Source organism: Crocuta crocuta, unplaced genomic scaffold (assembly GCF_008692635.1).
Source record: "Crocuta crocuta isolate KB4526 unplaced genomic scaffold, BGI_CrCroc_1.0 scaffold118, whole genome shotgun sequence".
NCBI lineage: Eukaryota > Metazoa > Chordata > Mammalia > Carnivora > Hyaenidae > Crocuta > Crocuta crocuta.
In genome coordinates, this window is record NW_027551558.1 from 6,351,352 (window position 1) to 6,364,637 (window position 13,286).

The 13,286-nt window shown below is 37.9% G+C and overlaps 1 protein-coding gene across 1 annotated transcript in view; it reads left to right on the top strand.

Annotated features, from left to right (window-relative positions):
* LONRF2 (LON peptidase N-terminal domain and ring finger 2) overlaps nt 1–13,286 on the top strand; it is a 33,927-nt gene that overhangs the window by 12,990 nt on the left and 7,651 nt on the right. Inside the window, exons 2-8 of the mRNA XM_077749321.1 lie at nt 3,822–3,944; nt 6,068–6,226; nt 6,754–6,955; nt 7,331–7,424; nt 7,727–7,841; nt 10,714–10,835; nt 12,720–12,878. Coding sequence (XP_077605447.1) covers nt 3,822–3,944; nt 6,068–6,226; nt 6,754–6,955; nt 7,331–7,424; nt 7,727–7,841; nt 10,714–10,835; nt 12,720–12,878 — 974 coding nt within the window. The remainder of the gene's footprint in view (nt 1–3,821; nt 3,945–6,067; nt 6,227–6,753; nt 6,956–7,330; nt 7,425–7,726; nt 7,842–10,713; nt 10,836–12,719; nt 12,879–13,286) is intronic.

Here is a 13,286-nt window from a genome sequence, read left to right on the forward strand (position 1 = left end):
AGGCTCTCTGCTGAGCCTGCTTCAGATCCTCTTTCCCCTCTCTCTCTGCCCCTCCCCTGCCCGTGCTCTCTTTCTCAAAAATAAATAAAAACATTTAAAAACATAAAAGAATAAGAGTCATATTGTCTGGTCAATAGACGCAGAAAGACCATTTGACAAAATACAGCATCCATTATTGATAAAAAGTCTCAACAAAGTAGGGATAGATGGAACATACCTCAATGTCACAAAGGCCATATAGGAAAGACCCACAGCTAATATCATGCTCAGCGGGGGGAAAAAACTCCTTCCCCTTATGGTTAGGAACAAGACCATGATGCCCACTTTTACCATTACTATTTAACATAGTACTGGAAGTCCTAGTCTCAGCAATAAGACAACAAAAAGAAATAAAGGGTATACAAATCAGCAAGGAAGAAGGCAAACTTTCACTATTGCAGATGACATGATACTCTATATAGAAAATCTGAAAGACTCCACAAAAAAATTGCTAGAACTGATACATGAATTCAATAAAATTTCAGGATATAAAATCAATGTACAGAAATCTGTTGTATTTCTATACACCAATAATGAAGCAGCAGAAAAAGAAGTCAAAGAATTAATCCTGTTTACAATTGCACCAAAACCAATAAGATACCTAGGAACAAACCTAATTAAGAGGTAAAATACCTGTACTCCAAAAACTATAGAAGACTTATGAAAGAAAAAGAAGAGGACACAAATCCATGCTCATGGACTGAAAGAACAAACATTGTTAAAGTGTCTACACAACCCAGAGCAGCCTATACATTTAATGCAATCAAAATATCACCAGCATTCTTTGCAGATCTAGAGCAAACAGTCCTAAAATTTGTATGGAATCAGAAAAGACCCTGAAAGCAATTCTGAAAAAGAAAAAACTGGGGGCATCATGATTCTGGATTTTAAGCTGTATTACAAAGCTGTAGTTATCAAGACCATATGGTACTGGAACAAAAATAGACACATAAATCAATAGAACAGAATAGAAAACCCAAAAATTGACCCATAACTCTATACTTAAGTAATTATTGACAAAGCCGGAAAGAATACATAATAGAAAAAAGTGTCTTCAACAAATGGTGTTGGGAAAACTGGACAGCAACATGCAGAAGAATTAAACTGGACCACTTTCTTACACCATACAAAAAAATAAATTAAAAACGGATTGAAGACCTAAATATGAGACCAGAAACCATCAAAATCCTAGAGAACACGCAGTAACCTCTTTGACCTCAGCTGGAGCAACTTCTTTCCAGACACATCACTGAAGGCAAAGGAAATGAAAGCAATCATGAACTATTGGGACCTCATCAAGATAAAAAAAAAAACAAACTCCTGCACAGTGAGGAAACAATCAACAAAACTAAAAGGTGGCCTACAGATTGGGAGAATATATTTGTAAATGACACATCTTATAAAGGATTTGTATCCAAAATCTATAAAGAACTTACCAAACCCAACACCCAAAAAACAAATAACCCAGTTAAGAAATGGGCAGAAGACATGAATAGGAACTTTTCCAAAGAAGACCTCTAGATGGCGAACAGACACATGAAAAGATGCTCAACATCACTTATCAGGGAAATACAAATCAAAACCGCAATGAGATATCTCCTCACACTGGTCAGAATGACTAAAATTAACAACACAATTAACAACAGGTTTTGGAGAGGATGCAGAGAAAGGGGAATCCTCTTGCATTGCTGGTAAGAATGCACACTGGTGCAGCCACTCTGGAGAACAGTATAGAGGTTCCTCAAAGAGCTAAAAATAGAACTACCCTGTGATCCAGCAATTGCACTATTAGATATTTACCCAGAGGATACAAAAATACAGATTCATAGAAGTATATGCACCCCAATGTTTATAGCAGCATTATCAACAATAGCCAAACTATGGAGACAGTCCAAATGCCCACTGATTCATGAATGAATAAAGAAGATGTGGTATATATATACAATGGAATATTATTCAGCCATCAAAAAGAATGAAATCTTGCCATTTGCAACAAGATGGATGGAGCTAGTATGTATTATGCTAAATGAAATAAGTCAATCAGAGGATGACAAAAACCATACGATTGCACCCATATGTGGAATTTAAGAAACCAAGCAGATGAGGGGTGCCTGGGTGGCTCAGTCGGTTGGGCGTCCAACTTCGGCTCAGGTCATGATCTCATGGTTCATGAGTTCCAGCCCTGCATTGGGCTCTGTGCTGACAGCTAGCTCAGAGCCTGGATTCTGTATCTCCCTCCCTTTCTGTGACCCTCCCCTGCTCATGCTCTCTCTCTCTCAGAAATAAATAAAACATTAAAAAAAAAAAAGAAAAAGAAACCAAGCAGATGAACATGTGGGAAGGTGGAGGAAGAGAAGAGAGGGAAACAAACCACAAGAGACTCTTATAGAACAAACAGGGTTGATGGAGGTAGGTGGGTAGGGGATGGGTTAGATGGGTGATGGGTGTTAAGGAGGGTGCTTGTGATGAACACTTGTATACAAGTGATGAATGGCTAAATTCTACTCCTAAAGCCAATATTGCACTGTATATTAACGAAAATTTAAATGTAAAAAGTGTTCATAAAATTGGTGGATTTTATTATATATAACATATCTCCATAAAACCGTGGTGGCAAGAAAGTCTAAGCAAGTATAAGTCCATAACTAAAGAGAATGAGGAACATTTATGAAATTAGAAAACTCAGAAAAATTTTGGAATGCAGGTAAATGGATGAAAGAGCAGAGGATGTTATAGTTCAATGGGAGCTGAGTTCACATCATAATACAACTCCTGAGAGAATTCGATTTAAGCTCTTGGAATAAGAAAGAAGGTTTGCTTGACAGTGCCAGTTCACTCTGCCATGCAGAGCAGTAGTGGGAGAAGAAAAAGTCATGGTGCCTCACTCCCACTTCCTGCAAAGAATTTGGACAAACTGCCTTGGAGAAAATTGTGGCTGCCAGTGCATGTGACAGGTTCTCCCCACCCCCACCGAGTAAGCCCCTCTAAATCCTGGTACATGGGGCTCCCAGTGTAAGGCCTGGCTTCTCTGTCACACACCTGAAAATAAAAGCTCTCAAATAGATCTCTTGCATGTAGACGAAGGGACCAAAAAGTCTTCCATTCAGCAGTGGAGTCTATGAAGACCAGGGTCTGACTCTACATGAGAGAAAACCAGTTGGAAACAGTACATCCTTCTTAAATATGAACAAAGAATCAGGGAGTAATAAGAAAAAAATCAATCAAATAAGAAAAAGACAAAAGACTGAAGATAATATGTGAACTGATAAATTACAATATTTACAATGATTTTAGAAAATACTGCATCTACCAAAAAAAATGCTGGTGGAAAATTCTGATCCATATTATACTTTGTTTATTTCCGCTGTAGTATTTTATATGCTATACTTTGTGTTGCAAGCATTTCTGCTCATGTCTGTCTTCTCTCACAAGTCTATATGCTTCATGAAGACAGGAACATGGTTGTGATCTGTGATTACAGAATGTAATTAAAGTTGGTAGACAGCCAGTTTCTCTCTTAGCATGTACCTTGGAACTGCTTTTGGCTCAAATTCCTAGTCTGGTGACTCCTGTGTTCTGATTGTGGATTGTGTTTATGAGACATTCGGGTTTGCTTTGTTTCCAGGATAGTAGAGCTAGAGCCAACCTTGATGGGTTTTTGTTTATTCTAGCTAATTCAAAAATGAAATAGTTCTGGTGATTTTTTTTCAGGGCTCCTTGTGTGCAAGAATGTAATCACAGTGCTTTTTAAAAATGTATATCTTGTTTTTTGATATATCCAGGGGCATCATGTGAAAGCTCAGGCTCTTTCTGGATTGAGAAGAAGTAAGGAAGTGTTAAAGGAGTTTCTCTACTGCCTTGCTTTAAATCCTGAGTGTAACTCAGTGAAGAAAGAAGCTCAGAAGGTGTGATTTTCCTTAAATGACTTTCTTCTTTGAGTCTCATTTATATAGCCCTTGTGTCCTGCTAGTATCTCCCACCAAATAAACAAGAAATATAATTCTGCACATTCAGGACATGATTAAAAATGTATGGGAATAATGATGAGTTTCATGCTCTTGATAACTTTTATCCAAGGATCAAGCACAATGATATGGCTTGTGTACCACTCCGTTCTGCTGAAATAATGGCACGTGCTTGGGGGTGGGGGGCACGTGTGAGACTGGGGAGGCAAAGTGAGTTTTCTTAGAGTTGTAATTTCAAGCATTATAGTTTGTATAGGAGCCCTATAAAATACTTTGTGATAATATGCAAAATATACCAGTCTAGCTGCATAGGTTGACTTGGAAGTTTTAGCAAAACTTCACCAGCACAGCATAGAAATATCTGCTCTCTTATTCACATCTTTAACCCAATCTTATTAGAAGTCACTGAGCCATGCTTACTGTAAAAGAGCCTGTACAATAGTTACAGTCTTAGCACTTTCAATGACCATCAGTTCTTGTTTTTGTCAGTGTTTCCCTATTTTACCACTGTTGCTAGCTTCTACTGTACATTTACCTTGTAATTTCCACTTTACAGTCTAGTTTTATTTTTGGCAGCAAGAGAAAATGAATCTCTTCTTCCTCTTCCATTTTAAATCACCTTAGATATTTGAGATGGACTATTATCTTTGCCTCAAGTCTTTCTTTGGCCTGAACGTCCTTACAAGGTAGTAAGGTTTCCTCCTTTGGATTCATTTAGTGTACGCCAGCATCCACATCTGTCAACTGCAGGGGGTAGCTTTCAGCTTCCTTTGTGTTTATCTCATGAGGTATGTTTATTTTTAGCCTAATACCATCATACTGTTGGCTCCTATTAGAACCATAGTTAGCCAAAACACCTACATAGTTTTTTGTTGTTGTTTTCAGTGAGAAACTTGTAGCAATACTTTTTTATCCTTTTATTGTGCAGTTGACTGGCCTTCGTTAGTGCTGTCGGATTATCTCTTACTGGCTTCGGACATTGTTTCAACTTGTCAAAATAATATTGAAGCTTAACCTTGGCTTTTCTAACTATCCCTGCCTGCTCTGCCCCACCTGCAGATTTCACAAGAACGTTAAAACACGTCTCAACTGCCCTTTACAACAGCATCATAGGAAGCTCAGCCTGAGCTCAAAATTAAGCAGGTGTACAGAGGTCCCAGGACCAGAATCTAGGTCTTGTAGTGCTTCTTGTAAGTCTGGTGCTGACAAGATATGATGATTATCAGATATGATGGTTTTCCCTGGAACATTCTGTGAATGGTAGATGTCTTCTGTTTCACACAGTCCCAAAGCAGTGCCTGGTGGTGCCCGTGAAATGTGGTATCCTCCCAGGCAGCCTTCTGCTGCTTTCCTGAAGTCCCTCAGAGCCAATGGTGAGGACACTGATGTCCATGCTCAGTGCTGTTTCTTCTTGACACAGGGGTTATGGGTGTGGTGCACTGACCGGTGACACAAAGAACTATGGAGGGCTCTTTATTAGGTTTCAGTCACTGCTTTCTTTGTACTTCTTTTAAGCCCTTGGATTCAGCTGAGTACATGAAGTTTGGGAGGACCATCACTTGATGGTCAAGGATGGTCCATGGCTCTTGAACTAGAATTGTGACCCTTCATCTTGTCTTTCTTTTATAGTTCTTTACTAGATGGCTTTTCCAGTTCTCTTGTAAGTTGAACAGTTCTCGAGAAATATTTCAGTCCTGTGGGTGATCACGGCTTGGATTTAATTTAGGATCCCTGCAAGCCCTTTTCTTTCTTGACCATGAGACTTTTAGGGGTGATGTTACCATAGCAGGTGCGTAAGAGCCAGACAGAAAGAAATAGTGATACTCATATTTTGTAGTTGGTAAGACTAAGGCGGAAAGGGACTGCTAGCTAAAATGCTTAAAGCATTGATTATGGTTTCAGAAGCTTGAATTTTAAAGCACTGGTAATTGGAATATTATAATTGTTCTTTTCAATGTCTTAGGCCAATTTGGCCCCATAGTTTCCTTTGGATCTTTTAAGGTATATTATGTGTTTTTCAAAAGTGTTTTAAAATATCTTTTTTCTTCTCGGAAATTTCATAGGTCATGTGTGAAGTATTTTTCCCAGCTTCAGAAAATGTGCATCAAAATTTAACACCTTCCATCCAAAGCAGAATATTGAACAGCAGGTTGAAGGCTCAGTGTGCCAGCGATATAAACACCCAGCCTCTGGAAGAAGGTGACAGTGCAGAGAGTTCTAAGGTACAAAGTGCATGTGTCTGTCAATATTCTCTTGATGAAGCTTTATGTAATTCCTTAATTTTCAGCATTTACAGGTTATTCAGACTGTGGCATTATATTAGTTGGAAGGACTTCTCAAGACCTGTTCTAGCTCTTCAACCTGAGAGTTGAACCTTTTGAAGGAAGCTGGTGGAAGTAATGAAAATGATGCAAAGAGGCATGTAGAAAGAGTTAGGACATCACACACTGGGAACCCCAAGCATCAGGAGACTTGAACTTACTTTGGCTTGGAGAAAAGAAAGCAGAGGGATGATCTGAATATTTGAAGACTGATATTCAGTTGATCTGTCTCAAGGAGAATCATTCTGTATTTTACTTTGGGAAGTGTAAAGCTCATCTTAGAAGTTAATAGATGAAACCAGTCATGAAGGAAGAATACAAACCCTCTTTTTTCCAAAGATGTCTAAGAAAGGCTACTACATGAATAGTGTTTTCTCTTATTCCGTGATTTCTTTAATATTTAGGATTCTTTTTTCCTATTTAACCAGAATCCAGCTGAAAAATCTGATGTGTTCAGAAGTACCAGTTCTTCAGTTTTATATTTTATACTGGGTCTGCACTCTGAGGAGGATAGAGAAGTGTTAGAAAGTATCCTTCCAGGAGCACCCAGCACAAGTTTAAAGAGACAGTTTCCAAATGATATGGAGGATGCACATGACCTGAACGGCCCTGGGAAAATTCCCAAGAAAGGTCAGTAAACTATTTTATCATGGAATTGTGTGACTCCAGAGTGATAGAATGTTAGCTAATATTCAATATATTTTTTAAAAATTTTTACACAGCTTAAAATTAATAATAAAAGGAATATGTCAGCTTTAAGAGTATAGAACAGTTCAAATGGTTAATTTCACAAAGACTTCATAGTCAAAATGAGGGAAAATTTATTCATGTTCTCTGTCCAGATAAATTATTGCTATATATTGTTAAACAGGTTCGGAACTATTCCTTCCCAGCATGATTTATTACATTGATATAATGCTTTTAGCCAGAGGAAGTACAGTTATTGCATGGTGGTATCCAGAAGAGCAATGTTAATTTTGGCATTTTAAACTTTTTCAGAGGCAGATTCCTCACCTCAAAGGAACATGACCTCTAACGCAGGAGAAGGTCCAGAGCTCTCCATAGATGTAACAGACTTTGAGTGTGCCCTTTGCATGAGGTAGGATAACATAGAATCTGTGCAACTCTTTGAAAAATCCATCCTTTCTGAATTTGATATCATAAACATAATATGCTTTTTATTATCAGAGAAATTATATATACCTCAGAAATTATATATATATATAAATAAAAAATGATTTATTTTCTGAAAATTTGATAAGGAACATATAAATGGAAATAGGTATAATTGGTTTCTATAGCAGTAGGGGAATTGTTTTAAGGAATTCTTAGAAAATAAATAGATTATTTGAAAGTCTCTTCTGGACAATTTCTGGCTAAAAACTCAGGTATATTTTCCAGGTTGCTATTTGAGCCTGTCACTACTCCATGTGGACATACATTTTGCCTGAAATGCCTTGAGCGCTGCCTCGACCATGCCCCGCATTGTCCGTTGTGCAAAGAAAAACTTTCAGAAGTAAGTATTCTGAAACAAGAAGACTGTTCAGCCCCTCTTCTCACCCCTCAGAAGGTGCTCATTTCTTGGCTTTGACTACCCATTTATTAAAAAAAGTTGGGTTTCTCCAGTCAAAGATAGGTCTTTTCCCCTTTGGATTTCTCAGAAAGTACACAGGGGGAGTTTAGATACAGAAACCATTAAACGTCAGGGAAATTTTCAGGCATGAATACCAAAAACAGGTAACATAATTGGAGTTCTTACTATGCGTTAAGCATAAATAGTTGAGATAACATTGCCGAGTCCTTACCATATGTTAATCATAAAGGGTTGAGGAAACATTATGGAACACTTAATATGTGCCAAGAATTCTGTCCTTTACCTCATCTCAAGGCGAAGTCATAGTATAGGACTTCGTTTCCTTAGGATTGAAGACTTGATCGTCTTTGATTACTGGGAAATCCCTCTGGTGGGCCATCGTTTGCATCTTTTGTCTGAAATCAGAGCCAATAATACAGAAGTTTCCATGGAGGGAAGCTGTTCAGTTATGTCTAACTCAAAAATAAACTGTTTAAATCCATACCATTGGTATAGTAAGTACAACAAACAACACTTAGAAGCTTTTGAAAGCTTTTTGATCAACTTTTCACATTGTGAATCTGTATCAACTGTATGGGCTCTGGTACTTTTGGTGCTACTGACCTTCTACGAAGCAAGTTATTTAATTTCTGGTGGGGGGTGGGGGGGTGGTTATCTATAGAAGGATACTACAAATATTTGCCTTAATTACTTCTAGAGATCAAACTCACTTAATGCATTTTAAATAGGATAAAGTGTTTTTTTTTTTTAAAAACAAATGTATAGCAAAATTTATTGTTGAATTTGATATGGTAAAGGAGATGTTATACTTATCTGAAGTTTTAAATAATGGTAACTTAGTTTATTGCTCAAACTTATTAAAATGTTACTATAATTGAGACCTTTTTAGATCATTACCTGTACATACATTTTTTTTAAATTGCATACATCCTGAATCTTTCTGAGTTATTCAGGGAGAGCCTGAATAATCATGAATATCATTTATAGTACCATGCACCATGTGTCATGATGGTGGATGCTTTTTGAGTCTCTGTAGCAGTTTCCTTTGGCTGTTTCCTTTGGTCTACTCTGCGGTGTCTGTTCTTTCTTCTTGCTGACTGTGGATAGCATCCGACCCACTGCCTTGTTGTACCCATGCTTGTATGGGCCGGTGGGCCTGGAGGCAGCTTTCTTATTCTCAGAGAGTAAGATGCATGTCATTATGACCACTATTTGTAAAATAGACCCTTTGTTCACGTCTGTGTTCAGTGCTGTCTGGTTAGGGGGGTTGTGATGAAGCAGTGCATTGAGGTTGGCACTAAAATATAAGCTCCTTAGGGACCAAGACAACTTCTGTCTTGTTTTCACTGTATCTCCAGGGACCAGAACGTGTACTGAAGGTTCAGAAAGTCCATGTTGAATGAATGAATGAATGAATGAGTGAATGACTAAATGCAAGCTCTGTGTAGATTGCCAGTGTTCCATAAATTAAAATATAATAAAACTAACTAAAATAAATCAAAATTTGATTTTTCTTCAATGTAGAAATCCCTTCATGAGCTTAAACTTTTTCACATGCATTATTATAAATATAAGTTGTCAATTATGTACATGCAGAAGTCTTGGTTAATGTAAATCCAAGTAAAGCAAATTTTATTGTATTACTCTTCAATAAAATGATACCCTAAACTAACAGTGTAAAATACTGATATCATTAATAATACTAATTTTGAAATAAGTGAAACTTGTTTCTGCTGGTTATTCTGTCACTGAGGGTCTCCAACACACTTGTTTCCCAAGGTTGAACTTCTAGTTCTTAGTCAGGTACAGTGACACTTGTTCCTTGCTTCCTGTACCTTGTTTCATGTAGTTTGCAGCCCAGAAATGCAGCAAGTTAACAAAGAAACAGTAAGACATTGAACCCTACCAGCCCTGGCGTTCTAGCTGTACCACTGTGACTCTACACTGGTCCCTCAACCTTCCCGAGACCCATCTTCTGTATTAGTTCGTTAGTGCCTGTGGGACAGTGCTATTTTAAGGCCTAACTTAATTTATACGAGGCATCTGTAGCTAGTACCTGATATATATTCAGATGTTAGTGAAAAAGAGCTGTTATTTGCAAAGTCATATGCCTAAGATAAAAGCAGTATATATACAGACACAGAATAATAGATCTTCTACTATGTATAACCCTTTCACCCACTGATTCTAGCACATTTTAATTCAGTTTCCACCTATTTCCCTTAATATCCAGCTGTAATTCCTCAGTCCCTCAGTTCCTTTCCCAATCCAAATAAAGCCAACTCTGCCTCTTGCACGTCTCCATATAAATAACAAAGCAGAGCTAGAGAAAAGCCACAAAATTGGGGAGATTGGTTTCAGTTTAAATTCACAATCTTAAATCTTAGACTCAAAACATTTGTACTCATTCTTACTATGCTTCTCTAGTAGCTTCAGTTTTCCATTTTCCTGAATGAGTATTTCCTATTTTTCTTCTTTAACATACCCTACTTACTTTCTCTCCTCTCCCTGACATTATGATACGTGATTGAGAATGCAGAAGCTAGCGAGGCTGGAACTCACTCTTCCTTCCTCTGGGTGAACACCTTCTCCTGCCCTTTTCTCGGAGGGGAGGGACCACCCTGCCCCTGTCCGTGTTCCAGGCTGGATGACCTCAAAGCCCTTTATCTCCATCCTTTGGTCTTCCCAAAGACTGCACCCCTCTACCTTCTTGTCCACCTTTCTTACTGGCAAGACAGTGCTTTGTCCTTTGGAATTAATTACTGTGTGGTATTAACATTTCCTTTTGTTACAGCTGTTGGCAAGCAGAAATTTTAATATAACTATTCTGGCCGAAGAATTAATATTTCGATATTTGTCAGATGAACTCTCTGATAGGAAGAGAATTTATGATGAAGAAATGACAGAATTGTCCAAGTAAGTCCTCATGTTGTATGTACTTGGTCTTGAGTTCAGATTAAAGAAGGAAGTCCTTGTTAACCTCTTAGCTTTTTATCAGGTTTTTTTTTTTCTCCTTAGCAGAGAAATTAGAAATCCCACAGAAAAGAAAAAAGATTAATTACAAAGACTTATGGAAATTTAATTGAAAAGGGTTATAAGAACTACGTCAAAGATGGGGCTTCATAAAAATTATGTAGTTGCTTTTTAGGGCCCCTGGGTGGCTCAGTTGGTTAAGCGTCCGACATTAGTTCAGGTCATGATCTCACGGTTGGTGGGTTCAAGCCCCGCATCGGACTCTGTGCTGACAGCTAGCTCAGAGCCTGGAACCTGTTCCAGATTCTGTGTCTCCCTCTCTCTCTGACCCTCCCCTGCTCACGCTGTCTCTCTCTCTCTCTCTCAGAAATAAATAAAAAACATTAAAAAAATAAAAATAAATAAAAATTATGTAGTTGCTTTTACTATCTAAGTAAGTGGTACTGAATTTTTCAGAATTGAAAAGGTGCAGTATATAAAAACAGAAGGGAGAGCAGGATTACCACTCAAAATCAGCTTGATAGTTGTTTTTATCTTTTAAAGTGATCAGAGTTCTGTGTTATAGCATCCTTGAACTACTGAGGTCTTAAAATTCTGCTACTCTTTTTTATTTAGAACTTATTACCTTTGACTATTATGTAGTTTATGCTTTCATCAGAACTTTTTTCTCTTTTTCTTATTTATTTTTATTAAGATGTAATTGACACATTATATTAATTTCAGATATGTAACATAATGCTTTGATATTTATGTATATTACAAAATGATCACTACAATAAGTCTTAATGTCCATCACTATACATAATTAACAGATTTTTTTCTTGTGCTGAGAACTTTTAAGATCTATTCTCTTAGCAACTTTCAAATATACAAAGCAATATTATTAACTGTAGTCACCGTGCTGTGCGTTACGTCCCCAGGACTTTTTTATTTGCGACTGGAAGCTTGTATCTTTGACCCCCTTCACCCATTGCACACCACCCTACCCATACCAGCCTCTGGCACCCACCAATCTTTTGTCTATATCTGTGAACTTGGTTTTGTTTTGTTTTAAGATTCCACATGTAAGTGAGGTCTTATGGCATTCATTTTTCTCTGACTTATGTTTTTTTGTTTAAAATGATTATTTTGAGAGAAAGAAAGAAAATGTGTAGGGGAGGGGCAGAGAGAGAGAACCACAAGCAGGCTCCTTACTGTCAGTGCAGAGCCTGATATGGGTCAAGAGTTGGACGCTTATTTCACTTAGCATAATGCCCTCAAGGTCTCTCAGAATTTTTTTATAGTGGTCATAAGCTATAACTTTTTCTAAGTAAACTAATACAATTCAGTATGTTCTAACTCAACAAATTAAATAAAAAAGGCTTGGCAGGAAACCTGGTGAGTTGAGAACTTTCTCATGTGGTGGGCTTCCTTTTCCCACTAAAGCCCGAGGCAGGGAATGCCTGAGTGGCTTAGTCAGGTAAGTGCCTGACTTCAGCTCAGATCATGATCTCATGGTTCGTGAGTTCAGGCCCCATGTTGGGCCCTGTGCTGACAGCCCAGAGCCAGGAGCCTGCTTCAGATTCTGTGTCTCCCTCACTCTACCCCTCTCCCATTCATGTTCTCGTTCTCTCGCTCTCTTTCTATCTCTCGTTCACCCTCTCTCTCAAAAATAAACATTAAGAAAATTTTAAAAAATAATAATAAAGAATGAGGCAGGCTTCATGGTTTTATTTTGTAAATGAGAGAATTGAGGTTGGCTAGCTTTTACTATTTTACAGTGACTAATACTTCCTTCTGTTTCTGACAGCTCCAACTTCTAAATTAACATTTTTACTCATCCTACAGTCTGACCAGAGACGTCCCCATCTTTGTGTGTGCCATGGCCTTCCCCACTGTCCCATGTCCACTGCATGTGTTTGAGCCCCGCTATCGGCTTATGATAAGAAGATGCATGGAAACCGGCACCAAGCGGTTTGGCATGTGTTTATCTGCTGAACATGCAGGGTAAGAACTGCCAGCATTCAGAGGGTCCTAAATAAATGCATAACTTGTCATTTTTCTTGAAGAACAATTTAAGATGATGTTGAAAAATTCTGGTGGCTTCCATTACATAACAGTATAAATCCAAGACCATCCATGATGTGATCCCCGTATTCTTTTGCCTCATCTCCTAGTCCTTTCTTTCAGACCTCATATTTGCTAGTCCATTACCATATTATTTGCCTTTCTCTAAATACACTTCATATTCATAATTCCATGCCTCTGCCTGTAATTCTTCTCTAGTTCATCGTACAAACAAATCCAGTCTAACTTTTTAAGATCTAAAAATTTGCTATGTAGGGGTACCTGGGTGGTTTAGTCAGTTGAACATCCAACACTTGACCTCAGCTCAGGTCTTGACCTCAGGGTTGT